This window comes from Bos indicus, chromosome 8 (genome assembly GCF_029378745.1).
Source record: "Bos indicus isolate NIAB-ARS_2022 breed Sahiwal x Tharparkar chromosome 8, NIAB-ARS_B.indTharparkar_mat_pri_1.0, whole genome shotgun sequence".
In the NCBI taxonomy this organism is placed as follows: Eukaryota; Metazoa; Chordata; class Mammalia; order Artiodactyla; family Bovidae; genus Bos; species Bos indicus.
The window spans coordinates 16,140,078-16,163,077 of NC_091767.1; the positions used below are offsets into that span (position 1 = coordinate 16,140,078).

At 39.1% G+C, this 23,000-nt stretch overlaps 1 protein-coding gene and 1 long non-coding RNA gene across 2 annotated transcripts in view; one reads left to right on the forward strand and one right to left on the reverse strand.

Moving 5' to 3' along the window:
- LINGO2 (leucine rich repeat and Ig domain containing 2) overlaps nt 1–7,223 on the forward strand; it is a 1,233,386-nt gene extending 1,226,163 nt beyond the window's left edge. The window contains exon 7 of the mRNA XM_019965854.2: nt 4,980–7,223. Coding sequence (XP_019821413.1) covers nt 5,015–6,835 — 1,821 coding nt within the window. The 5' untranslated portion in view covers nt 4,980–5,014 and the 3' untranslated portion in view covers nt 6,836–7,223. The remainder of the gene's footprint in view (nt 1–4,979) is intronic.
- On the reverse strand, nt 1,640–10,658 carry LOC139184505 (uncharacterized). The gene is made up of 3 exons (XR_011568006.1): nt 9,662–10,658; nt 5,900–7,141; nt 1,640–3,541 (listed from the first exon to the last, which is right to left on the reverse strand). It is a non-coding gene; the product is annotated as an uncharacterized lncRNA (long non-coding RNA).
- Between the last annotated feature and the right edge of the window lie 12,342 nt (nt 10,659–23,000).

A 23,000-nucleotide genomic window follows, 5' to 3' on the forward strand; every position in this document is an offset into this window, starting at 1 on the left:
CCAGGGGATCTTCCCAACCCAGGGATCGAACCCGGGTCTCCTGCATTGCAGACAGATGCTTTACCGTCTGAGCCACCAGGGAAGCCTGAAGGAAATTAAAGACCTAAGTAAATTGAGAGTACCATTATATTCAAAAACTGAACATTGTCACACTATCAGTTCTCCACAAAAAACTATAGATTCAATACAATTCTTATCAATATCCCAGCAAACTTTTAGAATTGGCAAGCTGATGCTAAGACTTTTTTGAAAGCTCAAATAATCTTTAGAAATGTCAACACAAATTTGATCCCTTATTGTTAAATGTATCTATGACTTTTTACATGTGAAAACAACTTCAAAAATCAAAAGTTTTATTTTCTAATTATAAAAGTAATACAAGTTATATTGTGGGGAAAATAGAATGCATGCAAATTTATAAGAAAATGGAGGGATTAGAGGTGATTTCCATCTCAAAATAATTACTATTGTCAACATTGTCATTATATACTCCTAGTTTTGTTCTTGCCTATATATATGACTCTGCTCAGATGCCCAGTTGTTTCTGATTCTTTGCAACCCCATAGGCTGTAGTCTGCCAGGGTCTCTGTCCATGGGATTCTCCCAGCAAAAATACTGGAAAAGTGAAAGTCATATCCAACTCTTTGCGAATTCTCCAGGCCAGAATACTGGAGTGGGTAGCCTCTCCATTCTTTAGCAGATCTTCCTGATCCAGGAATCGAACCAGGGTCTCCTGCCCTGCAGGCAGATTCTGATCGGGATGCCATTTCTTCCTCCAGGGGATCTTCCCAACCCAAGAATCAAACCTATGTCTCATGTCTCCTGCATTGGTGAGTGGATTCTTTACCACTAGCACCACCTGGGAAACCCCATATATATAACTATATTCCTATATATATCTATATAAAAATTAAGAAATATATATTCCTTTTTGTGTATGAATATATATAAATGTATATATTAATGTATTAATACTTATATATTATGAATTACATTATATATAGAGTGTATTATAAATAATATATTAATATTTATATATTTCTATATAGGAATATATATTTATATATAATATACTGTAATATATTTATATTACATATATTCCTATATGTAAATTCCTATATTATATATATTATAATATGTTACATATTTTCTATATCCCTATATAAAAACATGCATTTATATATTATATATATTAAATATATATTAATATTTATATTATACACATATATTCCTATATTAGGAATATAAAATTCCTAATATAGGAATATACATAGAAATACACGTTTGTATATACTCATGCACACAAAAAGGGGTATATATGTATTCATCTTTCCATGTTAACAAGTACAGACCTAAGTCTTCAATGTTATTGGCTACATATTCCCTCATAGCTCAGCTGGTGAAGAATCTGCCTGCAATGCAGGAGACCTGGGTTCGATTCCTGGGTTGGGAAGATCCCCTGGAGAAGGAAATGGCACCCCACTCCAGTATTCTTGCCTGGAGAGTCCCATGGACAGAGGAGCCTGGAAGGCTATAGTCCATGGGGTCGCAAGAGTCAGACACGACTTAGCGACTACACCACCACCACCACATATTCTGTAGTATGATTGTATCTTAACATATAACTAAGATCCTAATATTACATATTTCCAGGTTTCCTATATTATAGACAAGCCTGCACCAAATATCTATGCACATGAGTTAAATTATTTCCCTATGATACATTTCTAGGAAAGAAGAGAAGGTCCACCCTCTTTTGGAGATGGTACACATGTTTATGGTATAGATTGTGGTGATGATTTCCCAGATACGTACTTATCTCCAAACTCAAATTGTATACATCAAGTATGTACCGTTTGCACAGTTTCTGTATGGCAATCATTACTCAGTAAAGTGGTTTTGAAGATGTTTTAAGAAAATGGTTTAAAGGGATGAACGTATTAAACTTAAATGCATCATTTAACCCCCTCATTGTCATACCTCTATCTCCTGATGGTTACACCAGTTTATATTTCTTATTTCAGTTTCTTCAGTCACTAACCTTTGTCAATCTGAGGGGCAAAGGCGTTTTACCCCTGTTTAAGTGAAGTTGGTCAGCTTTTCATATATTAGCTGCTTTTAGCTTTTATTACACTCATTGCCAGGCTTTCTATTGACATCCACCTCTTGTCCTTATGGATTAATAAGAACTGTTTGCTTAGTACTGTGCTTAATCCCTTATCTATTAGAAGCCTAAAAGATAATCTCCATTTTAGCAATTGCCTTTGTGTGTGTGTTTACTTGCTTGTTATACTAAATTTTTTTCAAATGCACACAGTTGAATAGATTATTCTTTTCTTTCAGGCGTGCTAGCTTTCGTCATAGAAAAGGCTTTTCAATTCTATTATTATAAAATTAAAGAATTTTCTTCTGGTATATTATTTGTTCTTTCATTTTAATCCCTCATCTGGAATTTATTTTATTGGAACCAGTGAAGTTGATGTACAACTTTTCCCACTAAATTCCTAGTTATTTGTATTTTTCTCACTGGATTAAAATGCCACTTTTCATGTATGCTAACTTCTCAAATCTATTTAGATAAAATTCTTTACTGTATGTTTCATTCACTGTGTATTTTCATGCCAGCATGATGCTCATTTTTATCATAGTTTTGTAATTTATGTTTAAATTTTTCAAAAGAGTGTTTTTAGTACTAATTTTTTATGTTTCTGATTAGTCTCATATTTATATTCTTCCAAATTAACCTGAGAATTTTTCAAATCCAAAAATATTCTTTGAACTGTATGTATTTATTGAGAATTATCTTTATAATTTTAAATCTTTCTATTGAAATATATACTATATCCCTCTTTTTAGTAAGTTTTGTTTCCTCATTAGGGCTGAATGGTTGTAATACTCTGTGTATTTCTTATTTAGTTTATTCTAAAGATTTGACTTTTTCAGAATTGCTATGACTGGAATCATCTTATACAGTAATATTTTCTAAATGATTTATATGATTCTAAATAATTTATATATACACATTATTTTTATTATATAATATGTTAATTTACTTATTCTCTTTGTTCTAATAATTTCTCAGTCGATTTCTTTTGGTTTTCAAGACAGACTTTAGTTTGATCTACAAAGAAATATTGGAAAAGATGTGGCAAAATTAAATCTTATCTCACCTCTAATTGATTTTACTAGCACTTTCTGCATTTTTGCTTTTGTCTTACATTTAGAGGCCATTTTTTCTAGAGATTCATTCACTTTCAGTTTGTTCTTACTTGTCATTTTTATGGATAGATGTGTTTAGATATAGACATAGTTATATATACATAGACATATGTAAACACTGATTGAAGATTTATACTCTTAAACGATTCAGCAGTGAATGCTGAAGTTTTATCAAATACCTTTATATCTAAAAATATTACTTTAAATTACTTGCCCTTGAGTATACATGGTGTCCATGGATGAAGCACACCCCTGGGGATCTCAGGTTCATACTTCTCCGTAACATACTTTTCACTATTCAGTTGCGCAGTAAGTTCAGCGTCTGCTTAATGACATACATTTAAAACATAGTCAGTTCCAATCTTGTTTGATATCTATTTAATTTCAGCTTAACAGGTTTAATGGGTTTGAATTTGAATACGAAAAAAATGATGTTCATTTATTATTTAAAGACTTTTTTTCTTAAAATAATGACTCTTCCCACTGTTACATATTTAACCCAAAAATCTCAAAGAATTTTCATCTTCATAGCCACTATGATGCCTCATACCTATGATAAACATGAAGAGGTCAGGGAGATTTTGAGGATTTTTTTTGATTTCCTCCAAAAAGAAAAACCCTCTATAAATCAAAATTTGCTGAATTCTGAAAGAGGTACACCTTCTAGTTAAAAGGGACTTTGGTAGCTCAGATGGTAAAGCATCTGCCTGCAACGCGGGAGACCCGGGTTCGATCCCTGGGCCTGGAAGATTCCCTGGAGAAGGAACTGGCAACCCACTCCAGTATTCTTGCCTGGAAAATTCCATGGATGTAGCCTGGTGGGCTACAGTCAATGTGGTGGCAAAGAGTGACATGACTGAATGACTAACACTTTCACTTTAACAGAATATTTACATATGAAGGTAAAACATCTCAACCTCTTTCACTGAATGTAACTTTGTTTTGTACTTGGAACGCAAGGTTCCTAATGTTCAGTGAAGCTTCTATTAGCTTCATTTTGAAGAGGATGACATCAAAACATCAGAGATACAGACACTGATTCAAACTGCATAAAGCCACTGACCTCGGCTTCTGTCCTTTAAGTTCAAAATAAAGCCTTTTGCGAAATGCATGGTTTTGCACCAGTCTGTGCCAGACACTGTAATAGTCTTTCGAGAACTCCATGGACAGAAGAGCCTGGAGGGCTGCAGTCCATGGAGTCGCAGAGAGTTGAACACAATATGCCTGGAAAATCCCATGGACAGAGGAGCCTGGTGGGCTGCAGTCCATGGGGTCGTGAAGAGTCGGGCACAACTGAGCGACTTGACTTTCACTTTTCACTTTCATGCATTGGAGAAGGAAATGGCAACCCACTCCAGTGTTCTTGCCTGGAGAATCCCAGGGACGGGGGAGCCTGGTGGGCTGCCGTCTATGGGGTCATGCAGAGTCGGACACGACTGAAGAGACTTAGCAGCAGCAGCAGCACACATACAGAGTTGTTCAGTTCTGAAGCTGTCATAACTCTGGAAAGGTACTATTACTGTCCCTCTTATTTCCATTTTACAGCCAATAAAACTGAAGTACAGGGAGGTGAAATATTAATAACTTACCCACGATCATGTTAATGATGGCAGCTCTCAGGTTTAAAGGTCAGATCTGATCTGCAGCCCTCCAAATCTAGGGTCTTTTTCATTGTACTCACTGTCTCCTTTATGTCTCTTCGCCTATCTATTTCCTAACTCAGTTTTTCTTCCTCCCTTCTTTGGCCCCTTCTCCTGCAGGCCCGTGACCAAGGTGTAGACTAAGACGGGGAGTCATGCTTCACACGGCCTTATCATGTTGGCAGCCATTCCTGGGTCTGGCTGTGGTCTTAATCTTCATGGGATCCACCATTGGCTGCCCTGCTCGCTGTGAGTGCTCGGCCCAGAACAAATCTGTTAGCTGCCACAGGAGGAGGTTGATCGCCATCCCAGAGGGCATTCCCATCGAGACCAAAATCTTGGACCTCAGCAAGAACAGGCTTAAAAGCATCAACCCCGAAGAATTCATCTCTTACCCTCTGCTGGAGGAGATAGACTTGAGTGACAACATCATTGCCAATGTGGAGCCAGGAGCCTTTAACAATCTCTTCAACCTGCGTTCCCTCCGCCTGAAGGGCAATCGCCTAAAGTTGGTCCCTTTGGGGGTCTTCACGGGCCTCTCCAACCTCACCAAGCTTGACATTAGTGAGAATAAGATTGTCATTTTACTGGACTACATGTTCCAGGATTTGCATAACCTGAAGTCTCTGGAAGTGGGGGACAACGATTTGGTTTATATATCACACCGGGCCTTCAGTGGGCTGCTTAGCTTGGAGCAGCTCACACTGGAGAAATGTAACCTCACTGCAGTACCCACAGAAGCCCTCTCACACCTCCGCAGCCTCATCAGCCTGCACCTGAAGCATCTCAATATCAACAACATGCCCGTGTATGCCTTTAAAAGACTGTTCCACCTGAAACATCTCGAGATTGACTACTGGCCTTTACTGGATATGATGCCTGCCAATAGCCTCTACGGTCTCAACCTCACCTCCCTCTCCATCACCAACACCAACCTATCCACCATCCCCTTCCTTGCCTTTAAACACCTGGTCTACCTGACCCATCTGAACCTCTCCTACAATCCCATCAGCACTATTGAGGCAGGCATGTTCTCTGACCTGATCCGCCTCCAAGAGCTTCATATAGTGGGGGCCCAGCTCCGCACCATTGAGCCTCACTCCTTCCAAGGGCTCCGCTTCCTTCGTGTGCTCAACGTGTCTCAGAACCTTCTGGAAACTCTGGAAGAGAACGTCTTCTCCTCCCCGAGGGCTTTGGAGGTCCTGAGCATTAACAACAATCCTCTGACCTGCGACTGCCGTCTCCTATGGATCCTGCAGCGGCACCCAACCCTGCAGTTCGGTGGCCAGCAGCCCATGTGTGCTGGCCCAGACACTATCCGAGAGAGGTCATTCAAAGATTTCCACAGCACTGCCCTTTCTTTTTACTTCACCTGCAAAAAACCCAAAATCCGTGAAAAGAAGTTGCAGCACCTGCTTGTGGATGAGGGGCAGACGGTCCAGCTGGAATGCAATGCCGATGGAGACCCTCAGCCTGTGATCTCCTGGGTGACACCTCGAAGGCGGTTCATCACCACCAAGTCCAATGGAAGAGCCACCGTGCTGGGTGATGGCACCTTGGAGATCCGCTTCGCCCAGGATCAAGACAGCGGGATGTATGTCTGCATCGCTAGCAATGCTGCCGGGAACGACACCTTCACGGCCTCCTTAACTGTCAAAGGATTCGCTTCAGACCGCTTCCTTTATGCCAACAGGACCCCTATGTACATGACCGACTCCAATGACACCATTTCCAATGGCACCAACGCCAATACTTTCTCCCTGGACCTTAAGACAATACTGGTGTCGACAGCCATGGGCTGTTTCACCTTCCTGGGAGTGGTGTTATTTTGCTTTCTCCTCCTTTTTGTGTGGAGCCGAGGGAAAGGCAAACACAAAAACAGCATTGACCTTGAGTACGTGCCCCGAAAAAACAATGGTGCTGTCGTGGAAGGGGAGGTGGCTGGACCCAGGAGGTTCAACATGAAAATGATTTGAGGGTTGGCCGCTCCAACTATTGTTTCCGTGTCATTGTCTGTAACCAGTGAGATGGCCTGGCACAAGAAAAGTACTAGGTTAAAAGGCAGCTTAGTGCAGCTTCCCCTGTGTCAAAGCAGGGTCCGCAGAAGCAGGAGGACTTGTGATGGAGACGCTCCACCTAGAGGCAGGCAGGCATGTGTCAGAGCCCTTCACACAGTGGGGTACTAATTGTTTGCATTGCAAATACTGGCATTCTGGGGATCTCAGTAATGAACCTGAAGCTTCGGCTCATGCTCGTGGACAGTTACTCAACCTTTTCTACCACTGCAAAAACAAAAGAAGAAATCAAAAGGAACAACCTACAATGTAGGATTTACGTATTAAAAAGACGCATTTGTCTAAACCATACTCGACAGAAAAATTTGTATCTATGATTCTCCTTTGTTAAAAGCCTTGCATCATCCCATATTGTTGGTTCAACACCACAAAGAAATCAGTATATTCTTTACTCTTCTCTTTTTTTTTGGAAACATATATGCTGTATATGTTTTAAAGCAATATGAATGAGAGGTTGTGCTTTTTAGTTACACACCACTATCAACCCAAGTGTGACTTCACCTTCCTTTACATAGAGATAACCCTGAGACTAGATCCCTGGAGTTATGGGTGGATATATGTGGAGAGATGAGTTTTGTCTGATGTAGGATGCCAAGAGATAGGACCCAAGGCAAAAATGCCCAACTCTGTTAACTTCTGTTACTATAAATAAAGGCATGTGCCTAGTTTTGATACAGAATGGAATATTTTTTATACTTGTGATATCACACTGGACCAGTTTACTGTAACAAAGCCTTTGGTTTCTCCAGAAAGTGGTGTGTCACTGTTTATATCTGTAAAATGCAAGGTAGGTGTCAGTAATGAAACTTATTCCTTTAACCACAGCTTGATTTTACTTTCATCAATTGCTACTAAGGGAAGAGGATGTGATGTTTATATCTACTCCTAGGGTAATATTCAGCTCATAGCTAAGATCAAAAAAATTCAGATGTGTAAAGCTCTCTGGATAATAAGTTCTTCTCAGATGCCAACAGAAACCAGGGCGATCCATACAACTAAGGATCTGTTTAAAAAACAGTGTTGTCTGAAGGCTGGGTCACTGCCAGTCTGAGGAATCATCTGGCTACTGCACCTCTGATGTTGTCTATTCAAATACTCTACACACAGTATCATCTTAAATGCACAACTCCAGGGTGTCTCTCTGCTTCCTTTCCGAGGAGATGTTGATTTTTATTTTGAAAGCTGTCTGGTGTAGACAAAGAAGACTCTGTCTTGTTTATAAAGAAGTGGCAAAAAATAAGGTGGATTTAAAAGCACTTACTATTTTTTTTTTCTCCACTGAGGAAAAGCTCATTTACTCCTATAAATAGGTTAACTATGCTGACACTTTCACCCCTCTGAATGAATTTGTCCAATTCAGTTTGTATTAATGATTGTTACTCAAGTGAAAATATTATCGTTCTTAAAAAATGGCATCATGCCATTCCCACCAGTGATCTGGTTCAAATGAGACATAATTCCATTTGGCTGAAGTCAGTGGTTTTCAAAGCAGATACAGCTGACCCTTGAACATGGGAGTTAGGGGGGGAATGACCTCCTGTGTGGTTGAAATCTTCATATAACTGATAATTGGCCCACAAGTCTGCATCCATGGATTCAACCAACCTCAGATCGCATAGTATCAATACTTGTAATATATATGGTTGAAAAAAAATGTGTGTATAAGTGGGCCTGCACAGTTCACGCCCAGGTTGTTCAAAGGTCAACTATAATCATATGATCTGGGAAAGCACTGATTATCGTGTATTCATGACATGTGATATAATGAATTAGCATAGAAGAGATAGATTTCTACACTTTTAACACTTTGAGAGGAACCTTAAAAACAGCACCCTTTGGTACAGTGCGTAAGCTGGAATAGAAGGTGTCTGGCATTTGTTTCTTGACATATCACATTGGAAGTTTAACTTTCAAAGAGCTGACTTTTTGCATATTTGAAATTTTGAGTGACTTCAGTAAAATAAAAGTGACCCCAATAAAAAAGTGACAGGTCCAAAAATTGTTTTGCCAACTGGAAGCAGCATGTTTAAACACATTTCTCCCTTAATAAAGGGTGGAAATGAGATAGAAAGATTGAAGAATGGACTGCCTGAGTAATTTTTCATTTGACTTTCCTGATGATTATCATAAACCATTTAGAAATTCATTTTCCTCTTATGGAAATTACCGTATTTATATCTAACAATGAGTCAAGACCTGCTATAAATTCTATCACAGTTCCAACTTGTATGGAAATGGAACAGAATCTTTCAAATTTAAAAATGAACAAAGTTAAAGTAGACAGAGTCTTCCAAAAGTTAGTGGAGAGTACTTTGTTTGGAATAAGTATTTAACTAATTGTCCAGCTGGAAAAAAAAAAAATAGAGAGAGAGAGAAACATTTAGCAGTTAATAACAGGGCTTTGAGATTCTGCTATTTTCTGTCAAAAGTGGACCAAAAAGCTTAGGCAAATGAAATTGGATTAAAGTCAACCCATCCATGAAAAGATTTAGTTATTATTCCACAGGAAGTAAAGAGACTGCACTCTCTTGGGGGTTTATATACTGTGATCCCTGGAACAAGTTATTTAGGATATTAATAAGTGTTCTTTCCAAAAAAGTCTCATAAACTAATAAGTTGGGGAAATGATGCATGCTATAACAACCTCTTAGAGGTTCAAAATATATTTGAGCCTAATAAATCTTCTAAGAAGTTCAATAAACATGAATGTTATTTAATTTTGCTTACCTTGAGGTTTCTCCAGCTTATTTGAGCATGAGGCACTTCTTTTCATGATATAACTGTTAAACATCTTGAAAAACTAGAGTTTCACAGAACCCAGTTCAGTTAACACTGGACTGGAATTGTACTCTTCTGAATTATTCCTAAACCCAATGTTTCCAAGAAGAATAAAATTACTATTTGAATTGGGTTCGAATGGATTACCAAAAAGTATGCCACTTGGATGAATGATCTGATCATACAAATGAACTGGCCAGAAAGTTCTAGGAGGAGCTGTGACTTTGTCTGAAGCATCATAGTAATGGATTTACAGGTAACTGAAATGGCCACTTGATTTTCTACATTCTATCTGTTCAGATCTTGGGTTCCTTTTTATAACTGTAAAGCTTTGATCTTAGGTTCCAATGACTAGAACTTTGAGGCTCTAGTATCAAACTTCACAAAGGGAATTTTCCCTTGTGACTTCAGCTTACCTCTTTATTAGATCCAACTAGACTGTGACAAACAATAATATCTTACATCAGCACATGGGACAAATTTTCCCCTAGTAGTCATCTAAGGGTCATCAATCTTCCCAGAGTATTTTTTTTTCAAACTATCCCAAGAAGAAATACAGTTGTTTGGCTCAGCATTTAATTCTAGGTTGACCAGTTCTCTGTGTATATTAAGCATCTTCAATGAAGTATACTCTCCAGGCATTAAATTTCAAGAAGAAAAATTCCCTGGCTAAAGACCTAATGGTCAGAGAATTGATTTATCTGTTAGAGTATGATAACTCAAATGATTTGGCCTAATGTGTTTCTGGCAAGTAATTTCTACTTTTCCAAATTCTCATGTTACTTTTTAAAAAATGTCATTGCATTTATGGGTTTTTCAAATATTCTCAAAGTTTGAAAATATAACCCTAGAATTGCCAAGACTTGTACTTCCTAGTCCCAGAGGACATTTTCATAACTCTAGCTTTGCTTAAGTTTCTCAGAAATTTTTCTTATCACCAACAACCCCACCCCCACCCCACCCAGTAGTATAAAGGCATTCAGGATTTGCTCTACAGTCTTCAAGGTTGATTCTTTTTCCATTGTTTGGTCAAATCTGTTCTCTTCAGTTCTCAGAGGAGAACTGAAGAAATTATAATCTTGCATGATTTTTTTTTAATCATTTAAATCTCACCTGCAAATCTTAAATTTTAAGCCTGACTTTTGTCACTTTCCATAACTCATTCAGAAACAAATATATAAGGTAGAAAAGAGAGGATGTGATCCTGGAGAAAAAAAATTTACTGGAGCCCCATGTAAATTTACTTACTCTTCCAGGACCTCCCTTTATTTCCACATCAAGACATTTGCTTTAACTTTAGTAACTTTTCTCAGAAGATATTCAGCATCACAGATATGTCTTGAAGCTTTCTAGAAAAAAAAAAAAAAATCATTTTCAACTTAGAAGGCTAAGTCCTGACCAAAAAATATATATATAAAAAAAGTCTAAAGAAAGGTTGGAGGGAGACATGTCAATCCATTTTAATCCTATTTCCTTTCTAATTTTTATAGTTATCTTCTTAACTGAAGAAGCATCTTCTTCAACTTTCATCAGTGTCTTTTTTTATCCCTATTACCTATGTCCAGGTCATGTTTATAGAACTCACATAAGCCATTCCAAATGGATTTTGTGCCACATGAACCTAGTAACAAAACATGTGGGGCCAAAGCCATTCACTCTACACAGTACTTAGGTAAAGATTTATCCCTTTATTCCTGGGAGTAAAGTCTTAGAAACATTCCCCATTAGACTAAGACATCAGGTGCCTGGTAATTTCCATTGACTTTCCACAGTTGGCTTTAAGAGTACTATCCTTTCTACTAAAATCCTTGCTATTTTCTGAAGGCGGAGTTCTGGAGTTATCCTTGCAATTGTTTATGGAAGGCCTTGAGGGATGAAGTATTGTCTGACTTGTTGATTTCTGAGTTCCACATTAGGTAGCAGAGTGTGCTTCCTAGTACTTTGGCAAACATTTGACATGAAACTCTATTACTCTTCCCCTAACTCCTTCAAAAACCATTCCATGGGGAGCCTTCTCAGTCTCACTCCAGCAAAAGTCCCGCTACAGGGAAGGACAGTTTCACAGTGAACAAGATCAAAATGTGAACTGATTCACCACAATATTTAGCTAAATTACCTAGCAAAAAAGGTTGAGGAGCCATCGGCCTGGATTGGCAAGATTTAGCCAAGTAAACTGCGTTTTCCACTAACGATTAAAGATAGGTTTCCAAATCTGACGTTGGCTTTTCTGTTTTGATAGCAGTAAACCTAGCTGAATATTTTCTCAAAAAACATCAGAGAATGGAAACCGTGTTGTAAGTTTTTCAACAAGTTGTCTAGGATAAATGTTTGCACCCCCGCAAAAAAAAAAAAAGACAATTAGGAAGTTTGTAAAAGCTTTGATTTTCTAAAACAGGCCTGAACTGAAATTGATGTTCCTCTTCCAAAATATGGGAATATAATCAAGACAAACTTACATGTACCCCAGACTGCCCTTCTCCAGTTGGCCAAAGTCTTTAAGACCTCTTCTCCCTCCCCCTCCCCCACCTTCTCCCTAAGAACATACTGAATAGGAAGGAGGAAAAGAACATGGACCACTGAGTCCCCTGAGACAGCTCACGGAGACAGGAAAGCTTTGGTACCCCCACCCCCGATTCCTGCCTCCTTTCCTGATGCCACCACTGAAAGGATTCCGCATTCTCCAGCTCTCCCTGCCCCACCACTGTCATCTCCCAGCTGCTGTCACACCCTATCAATGAATGTTCTCTCCAGGGAAAAGTCTCCTTTCATTGGTACTCAGAAATTCCTAATTGTTAAACCGGAAATTCATTTTTTTTTCAAAAGCCCTCCACTTAAGCCCACAGAACACTTAAAAGTTAAGACTTACCATTCACATAATTACAAGGTGACAGCAATCTGCAGGTTGAATGATTCTAATTTTTTTTTTCTCTCTCTTTCAGAAGCAGGTGGGTTGATATAATGCCAGCCTTAAATAGAAGCTTTATTTATAGCCTTAACAGAATGAGCAAAGAGCTGGCATAATCAAGAGAGTACTGCATATTTTAAGGAAGGCTTTACCTTTAATATGCAAAATAGCCATTAGAAGACAACAAAATGCAAATGCACATTCTCCTAAATTGGTCAACTGTATTAATTCCAAAAAGTTCAAAAGATAACTTTCCGTACTACAAATGGGTCAGAGTCAAAGATGTATCTATCCTACAAGGACAAAACAGAAAACACCCCAAAAACAAAAAATCACCCCAGAAATTCAGTTGCCATGTTAGCTTTCTTCATTCACTGCAAACCTCCTATTCTAAATTACTTTAATATATTTGATCCCCACTACCATGAAATCAATACTGTAATGCAATGTAATCAACAAACAATGATTATGCAGGAGAGTAAATCAGACTTTCAACAAAAAAATTCAATCTTTACCACAATGTGTGTCCAGCAACACACTGAGTCAGACATACCTGTGTGATGGCAAGAGACAGAAGCCACGTCATGAACAAACTCTTTCCAGGCTGTTTGGAAAGAACCATGCTCTTCTCCTTCCCAGTTATAAAATCAGGTGTACCACACACAACACACTTGTGTGTTGCTTTGATACACAACTCAGTTGTCTTCTTATGCTTTATCCTTTTCCTTATAGTATGAAATGTCCCAGATAATAATTAACTTAAATACGATTGTTTATATATACATATATAAATATGAGGGGGAGGGTGATTTGATTTTTTTAAGTGTTTAAATAAAATGTAACTGTTTTAAAAGCTGATAAGCTTGAGCAGGAGAAAAAGAGAAACAGAATGTGTGTGTGTGTTTTTCTTTAATGTCTTATCAAAGTCTTATTCTGGGAATATCCCATGATTGGAAGTTACTAACCAACAACCTTTAAAACTTTTTTTTTTTCTTTAATGCCTGATAGCTTGTTTTTATTCTCAAAAAAAAGAAAAAGAAAAAAAATAGTGCTAATGACAGAAGTACCTTGATTTATATTTGTGTATCACTGACTATTATTATTGACTTATTGTGGGCATGTTTTATTTTTAACTTGTAAAAACAAGTTAACTTATTTTATTAACATGTAAAATAAGTTAAGAACACATGTTTTCTTTACTAATGTAAAGGGCTTAAGCATATGATATCTCAGTTAAAACCATTTGGCTATTATTAAGGGGAAAAAATGAAATGTAATAAAAAAACAATTGGAGTCATCTATCAGAAAATACTCCCTATTGAGAGAGGTCAATTATATGAGCCTTGCTCATGAGGAACATAAGGTTACTTAAATATCTTTACCTTTAATATTTAATACTTAAATATCTTTGTGATTAGATCAGATAATCTATAAATAAATAACTCCAGTCAGAGAAGCAGTAGGCCCAGGGGAATCAATCTACTGCTGGGATGAATGGAAACCACTCAGAGAGGACTCTGAGGCCAGGCTTTCAGATTCTTCATAAGCAAAATGTCCAAGAAGCCATGATTTGACCTGCTGAAAATCCAAATTTAGGTCATACCATGCATATTAGAGGGCTTCCCTGGTGGTTCAGCTAGTAAAGATTCTGCCAGCAATGCAGGAGACCTGAGTTCGAACCCTGGGTTGGGAAGATTCCCCTGGAGAAAGGAAAGGCTACCCACTCCAGTATTCTGGCTTGGAGAAGTCCATGGGCTGTATAGTCCATGAGGTCGCAAAGAGTCAGACACAACTGAGCGACTTTCACTTTCATGTATACTAGAAAAATACTCTACTTTACTGAAGATTAATCCTGTATCACTTGCAAAATCATCCCATCCATTACAGTTGGTTACAGAGGCAAGTAATGGCCATGACTTTAGGCATGAAATATATTTGAACAAGTACTGTAGGGTCCAGCAAGTCAAACACACAACATGACCATCTAGTCATCCTCAATGAGTCAGCTTTCACTCAGCCAACTATCTATGATTGAGACATTGTGTAAGATAGGAAGGCACAAAAAATTAAAACAGAGAAAAATCTTTTATCTTCAGGCATGTTGACAACAAAGGAAAGAAGACTGTCTAACATAAAACAGGAAAAGAACTGACAATGTAAAAACTGCCCTCGTGCAATCTTTCTTCTAAGAGCAAAAGTGTTCTCTCCTTACTTTTGGTGCTTAAGGGAACGGGCTTTGGGGAGGTATGCTCAGGTAGCTGTCATCCTGTGTTTTCATCTTCACCCCTAGAGCTCATGCTAGATGCCTTGCAGTGAAGAGGGAGTGAGTGGAGGAAGCAGACAGCTGGCAAGGATGGGACCTGGAAGCCATACTGATAAATGACAAAAAAGCCCAAGATCACCGCTAGGCAGCAGCAGGCACTCAGAAAAGGCCACCTTGCTATTCTTTAATTATAGGATGAAGAGCTTACCACCAGAAAGGGGTTTCCTTCTCCTGGAAGATTTTTTATACCACTAAACTAGCATGATCAAAACAAAAAATTGTTTCCATAAATAGTTAGGGATACATCTCTGTCAACTAATACATCAAGTTAGGTTGTCCAATAAACTCCCTGATCAGGGAGTAGATAGCCCTGATACTTCAGGACTTTTTCTTAAACAAGGATAAGAGGGAAGAAGACAATATAATGGAGTCAAAATTTTAAATAAGAACTAAATATACTCAACTCCAGAGAAGTAGGGTGATGGCACCCTACTCCAGTACTCTTGCCTGGAAAACCCCAGGGACAGAGGAGCCTGGAAGGCTGCAGTCCATGGGGTCGCGAAGAGTCGGACACGAATGAGCGACTTCACTTTCACCTTTCACTTTCAAGCATTGGAGAAGGAAATGGCAACCCACTCCAGTGTTGTTGCCTGGAGAATCCCAGGGACAGGGGAGCCTGGTGGTCTGCCGTCTATGGGATCACACAGAGTCAGACATGACTGAAGCGACTTAGCAGCATACTCAACTCAGCAGCCTGGCTTCTGGCTCTATCCTTATAAAGACATTCTGTCCATATGTTGCTTCATACATTTAGAAGCCCATCAGAGTTCTGAATTGGGATGGGAGTTGCTGGACTTTTTCTCCCTCTTATTTTCCTTGGTTATGAGTATATCACTCCAGGTGATTCCAGATGTCATTTGATACAGTTAATATAAGAGTTAAGAGTTCCTAGATACTCCCATTAAGGCAGATAAATATATTGTAGAACTCAATATTCTCTTCATAATCAGCTCATTGTCAGACCTAAAACACAAGATGTGAAGATTAATGTAGAATAAGACCAAGTTAAGGAGGGAACTGAAACACCTTAATGGGATTCCTGAGTGGAAATTCACCTGAGAATTCTGCCACTGATGGGTGGAAAAATTGAAAATGCTGGCTTGTAGGGCTCCTCACTCCCGTGCCTTTCATTAACTCTTATAAACACCTAAATGCAAAAACTATGACCCTCTATTATTGAGAAGAAAATCCCTTGTTATAGCTATACAGGCATTGTATCACTCCATAATACTCTGAACTATGTAATTCAGAATATTAGAATATGTCAATAAGGCTCTCTATATAGTACATGTCATTTAATGCCAGATACACACCCACATACTATTACTAAGAACCACACATACTAAGAACCATCTGGAGAAAGATAAAGGAAAAGAAAAGGCAGATGGAAAATATATGGCTTATCTGAGAATTCCCATGATTCTGTTTGCTTCTAATAAGGAAAACTAAGAACAGAACTCAATCATTAAGAAGACAGGGTCTGAAAGATGAAAATCCAAGGAAAGTCTCTGTGAAAAACAGCATACTATTACATAGGTTATCTCTTTGCTTGAAAGACCTAAATCTTATATATGATTGTGAAAGTTAGTCATATATTGAATAATTTTGTTTGCTGTCACATTGGGAGATAAATTCATTTACCAGATACTCCTCATTTATATGAGCCTTTTCTATCCACAGCATTGCTCCTCATATTATTCTCAAGCACAAGAAATCAAGCATGCTGGTGCCATAGCACAGAGGCAATTCACTACCTTTAATCTACAGTATTCTTTTGCTCAGTCACTAAGTCTTATCTGACCCTTTGCAACCCCATGGACTGCAGCCTGCCAGGCTCCTTTGCCCATGGAATTTCTCACTCAAGAATACTGGAGTGGGTTGTCATTTCCTTCTCCAACAGTATTCTTTTATTCATGGGCTATTAGCTGGATGTATGAAAGTCTACAAGATTACAAAGACCCCGGTTCAATTCCTAGGTGGGGAAGGTCCCCTGGAAAAGGGGTTGGCTACCCACTCCAATTTTCTTGGGCTTTCCTGGTGGCTCAGGTGGTATAGAATCTGCTTGCAATGTGGGAGAGCTGGCTTTGATCCTTGCGTTGGGAAGGTCCCCTAGAGAAGGGCATGGCAACCCACTCTAGTATTCTTGCCTGGAGAATCCCCATGGACAGAGGAGCTTGGTGGGCTACAGTCCATGAGGTCATAAAGAGTCAGACAGGACTGAGTGTCCAAGCACAGAACATTACATACATTCAGTGCTCTTGTGGAAGTTAATCACTTTTTAAAACACACACACACAAATCTACACCATGGTGTTCAGAGTTTCTTTAAGCCTGTGTATTACCATCAGTATAAACATCCTACTGGGAATTAATTTACTAAACAGAGAACAAATGTGAATGCAAAGAGATTACCAAGTCAACTCTACCATCTTGATTTACATAAGCTCTTCTATTTTAGCGACACTTGGAGAATCCAGTTGCCTCTACTTCAGTGGTCTCAAGAGCCTTCCATGGCACTACAATTATAAAAAGAAAAATTGCTGGTTTTAACACAGGGCTGGTTTTGATACACAGCAGCTGTTTTCTGAGTCTTCAGGAAAAAAAAATTTTTTAAAAATGGGTTTACACAAATAGAAAGTAACCAAAAAGTGTCCCCTGGCTGGGGAGTTCAAGAGAGAAGTAGTTCATTGTTTTCAGTTCAATGTATTTTCAAAACAGGATTTGATAAGAACTGGAGAACACAAGTTTTTCAAATAAATGACAATGAAAAAATAGGTATACAAAACGGAATTTTCTTTTGAAGGTGAATGGATGATGTTTTTGTATGAGGCAATGCCTCTAATAGTAATCATTACAGTTTGGATTTGAAACCAGTAAGTACACAGATTATATATTAACAGTTATTTTAAATGTCTGTGTATCTATATCCTTTGAAATGCTGCCAGTATTAGCTCAAATACATGCCCACAGGAAATTTAGGAATCTACTTAACTCTTTCCTTCTCATTCTTGATTAGAAATTGGAATTCAGATTTCTCCAGTTCTAGTTTTAAAATGTGTACAAAATTTTCCACCTATACAAGCACAATCTCCCTTCATTCACTCATTTACTCATTCATCGATTTAATAATTTAACACCGACTGAGTAGCCACTATCATACTAACTTCACAGCACATCAATAAATAAAACTGCTATCAATTGCAATCCCAACTTTAATCCTGCATTTCTCCATATTAACTTCTTTGGCTTCCACGTTGACCATAACTGATTTCTCATTCCATCATCCAAATCATGTAGTTTAGAGATGGGCCTTAGTGTCCAAATGGCCAGGTACTAATCTGGCTTTAAGGACCTACCTGCTTTAACGATCCACTCTCAGGGAGTCCGTGTAGTTAAGTTCTAAAAAGACAAGGATCTGGAGTAAGAGTTCTAAGGGCTCTGTCACTGGGTTCATGCTTCTCAATGGGCAAGATACTTAGCATCTCTGCATCCCCATCTCTAGAAACGACCATAACACTACCTACCTCACAAGGGTGCTGTGAGGTTTACTGTGAAAGCATGAGGGAACGGTGTGGAGAACTGGGGCCCTAACACAAAGGGGCTACAGGATTTAGGGTGGCTAGATGAAGTCACTGCATATGAACCCTTTTCCCCAGGGAGGCCTAGGTCAGCTCCCTCTATACTTAGAATCTAAAATGGCATTGACCACCAATTGGCTTGGTTCATCTCTAATATATGATGTCTAGGAGATCCATCACAAATTCCCCTCTTTTTGAGAGATTTTAGCTTGGAAAAATGATTAAACTAGTTTTTACAAAAGGTTATGCAATGATTCACTTCCAGGTGCTGGGGGTGGGGTAGTTATTCTAATATGAAACAAGAGTTTGAATGGCTATCTTCAAGGGGATGCATTTCATTGGCGCAATCTATTGCCTAGGGTTTTCTGTTGTTTTCAGTCTGACTCCCCAGCTTTCTGTACCATTGTTTTCACATACATCCCCTTCTTCCTTTTGTTGGAAGGCAAGCTATAATGCTCCTTTCATGATGATTCTTTTCATGCCGTCTGTTTTGCTCAAAGGACAATTCTTTTCAATAACCATTGTGATTATTTTCTTAAGAGGGCCAATTTTAATTGCCATATTGTTTAGCTAAGCCCTACTGTCTTGGTGTCCTTCAAAATTGTCAGTTGCTTTAAAATACAAGGGTGGGAGGGGAGAGCTGATAAGCACATTGTTGTAATTGATTTGTATGTTTGAATTGTCTTATCAGAAAACAAGGTTATGAATTTCATCTGTTGAGACACAAAAATAAAATACTTTTCCTAAAAAATGTATTTGGCTTTTGAATGTTGGCTTTTGAATGTTCTAAAATACCATTTATTCTTCTCTTCATCCTTTTAATATTTCATAATAGTATTGCATTACTAATCATATTTGAATCATAACTATAATTATAATAGAAGCTCAGCCTTCTCCTACACTCATTACTATAGCTCAATTATGAAATATCTACTTGGGAAATAGTAAAATAAAATTGTTCAAGATTTACAATTGAAAAAAAAATCTAGATGAACCCGTTCTGAGGGACCTACATTCAAGGCCAACCACAGAATCACTTAAGACAGATGGGTGTGAAGAAATAGGTTTTCCAAGGAGTATAGTAATATGACCTCTTTTCTTTTCAGCAAAAATTGTCACTGCTAAGTGATGGGAAATAGCCATGAGATATTATCTGTCAGTTGTTGAAACTTTAAGAAATGAGATGAAAACAATTAAACTTGGCTTTTGAAGTATTCCTGGGCCAAGATCTTGCTATAGTAATTTAGAAAAACTGTACCAAACAAAGCAAAAACATTGCTGATATCTTAGCTTGGACTTCCATAACAAAGGGGCTCAGTGGTAAAGAACCTGCCTGCAACATAGGAACCCCAAGAGACTCGGGTTCGACCCCTGGGTCAGGAAAATCCCCTGGAAGAGGAAATGACAACCCACTCCAGTATTCTTGCCTGGAGAATCCTACGGACAGAGGAGATTGGTGGACTACAGTCCATGGGGTCGCAGAGTCGCACATGAATGAAGTCACTTAGCATGCATGAACACCATAACAAAATACCATGAACTGGGTGACTGAAACAACAGAAATGTATTTCTCACTGTTCTGGAGGCTGGGAAGTCCAAGATCAAGGTGCCACAGGGTCTGTCTCTGATGAGAGCACTCTCCTTGGGTTACAGGCACCTGCTTTCTCACTGTGCCCGTACATGGCCTCTCCATGTACACACACATATAGAGAGGGAGATATCTCTTTCTCTGTCTCCTCATATTAGGCCCACCAACCCTATCTAATTAGCACCTCTCTCTTATAACCTTATTTAACCTTAATTTCTGTCTAAAAGCCCTATCTCCAAATACAATCACATTGGGGGTTAAGGCTTCAACATATGAATTGGGGGCGGGGAGACATAATTCTGTCCATGCGTGTATACGTGCATGCTCAGTTGTTGTGTCTGATCCTTCTGCGACCCCCATGGACTAGCCCACCAGACTCCTCTGTCCATGGGATTCTCCAGGCAAGGACACTGGAGTGGGTTGCCAGTTCCTTCTCCAGGGGATCTTCCCAACCCTAGGATTCCCTGTCTCCGGTATCTCCTACATTAGCAGATGGGTTCTTTACCACTGAGCCACGTGGGAAGCCCAATTCCATCCATAGCAATTGCTTTCTGCACATTAATCAAGTGTTCCATCACCTTTATTTACCACGAGCATGAGAGACAGTATATAATACTGAAACCATGGCCTATCCTGAAACGGTGCGCCATAGGGTTGACAGAAACTGGTGACTAACAAACTCCTGAGCTAGCCTTCCCGCTTGTTAAAAACCCATATGCTTGTAGAGCACCTTGATGGAGCAAGCTTGCCTTAGTTATTTTGTTGTCAACTGTCTACCCTACAACCTTCACCTAGTCCAAACAATAAAATGTTTGTCAGAATTGTTTTCAGGAACTTGGAGTCAGCTGTGTCTGCTTTAACTGGCTAAGACTGTTTGCAACAACCGACCCCAAAACTGGACCTGTGCAGGTGTCCAAGGAATGACCTTTTGACATCAGAGAGCCAAAAACTCCACCTTCAGATCGTGCTAAGCACCTCCATTTTAAACATACATCCCATAAAAATGCATGCAACTCAGATACTGCACAGAACATAGATTACCTTGGTTTTTCCCTACTTTCCATCACCTCTCTCTACTCCCAAGACCATCCTATTTCTTTATCCCATAAATATCCCAAGCCCCTTGCCTTTAGGGAGGTGGATCTGAGGGGATATAAGCCCTTTCTTTGCTGTGAATCTTGGAGTCTCAGGGTTTTGACTTGCTGGGCATGAGGCAAATGAACATGGTTTGGTAACAATAGTAGGAAGATAAGTTAGAGAAGTCAATATAAAAAATGAAAAAGGATTTCAACAACTACAAAAACCCTCTCCTTGTTTTCCCTTACTTTACTGCACCTTGACTCTTCAAGACTCTGGCCTAATTGTCATTCATTTTCTGCAATGACACATGACTTTTCATTCTGTTAAACCAAAGTTCTTAAAGAGCTGTGTCTTCTCTTTCTCACAACACATCTGCAGAGTTACAAGTCTGCAAAAATCTTAACCTCTTAAATTTCTTTCTCTCTTATGCAATATCATTATTTAACATACTCCTTTCTAGAACTAAAGAGCCTCTTGATGAAAGTGAAAGAGGAGAGTGACAAAGTTGGCTTAAAACTCAACATTCAGAAAACTAAGATCAAGGCATCTGGTCCCATCACTTCATGGCAAATACATGGGGAAACAGTGGAAACAGTAGCTGACTTTATTTTGGGGGCCTCCAAAATCACTGCAGATGGTGACTGCAGCCATGAAATAAAAGACGCTTACTCTTTGGAAGGAAAGTTATGACCAACCTAGACAGCATATTAAAAAGCAGAGACATTACTTTGTCAACAAAGGTCCGTCTAGTCAAGGCTATGGTTTTTCCAGTGGTCATGTATGGATGTGAGAGTTGGACTATAAAGAAAGCTGAGCACCAAAGAATTGATGCTTTTGAACTGTGGTGTTGGAGAAGACTCTTGAGAGTCCCTTGGACTGCAAGGAGATCCAACCAATCCATCCTAAAGGAAATCAGTCCTGGGTATTCATTGGAAGGACTGATGTTGAAGCTGAAACTCCAATCCTTTGGCCACCTGATGCGAAGAGCTGACTCATTTGAAAAGACCCTGATGTTGGGAAAGATTGAAGGCAGGAGAAGAAGGGGATGACAGAGGATGAGATGGTTGGATGGCATCACTGACTCAATGGACATGAGTTTTGGTAAACTCCGGGAGTTGGTGATGGACAGGGAGGCCTGGCATGCTGCAGTGCATGGGGTCACAAAGAGTTGGACACGACTGAATGACTGAACTGAACCAATTTCTAGACGAGCCATCCTTCATCTGATGCTCCTCTCAAACATTCCAAGTTCTCTTTTGACTCTGCCCTTCTCCCCATCCACTAAAGAGAAAAATAAGATGATATTCCCTCATGATCCAAAATGTGCTCACATTCCAGGTCAGCTGTCCCATTTTCATGGCTTACCCATATTGGCTAAGTGACAGGCTATTAGCTTGTTCTCCATAGTTATTTTGGTGCAGAAATATCAATCAAAGTGTTTTTGTCTAAACAAGCACCACAGCGTTTGCTAGGACCATTTGCTTGACCTAAGGAGCCCCAAACCATCTGTCTGAAGAAGATAACAGCCTAAATTAAAACTCACTCACCGTGCCCACAAGCTTCCCTGTAGCTATTTCTCCCGGGTTTGCCGATAGGACAGAAACCAGGGCGCGAGGCCCCGTGTGATAAGCCAGCACTTGTCCCAAGTTATTCATGTTCACCGAGCTTCCCAGAGAACCAAAATTCAGTATCAGAGGATAGGCCATAAGACTTTGACTCACACTGGAACCAAATGCTCCAGAAATCAGGGCGGGACCAGGGAAAAAGAGTCAGAGTCCTCAAGTAAAACAACTTTTCTTTTTCTAAAATTAGAGG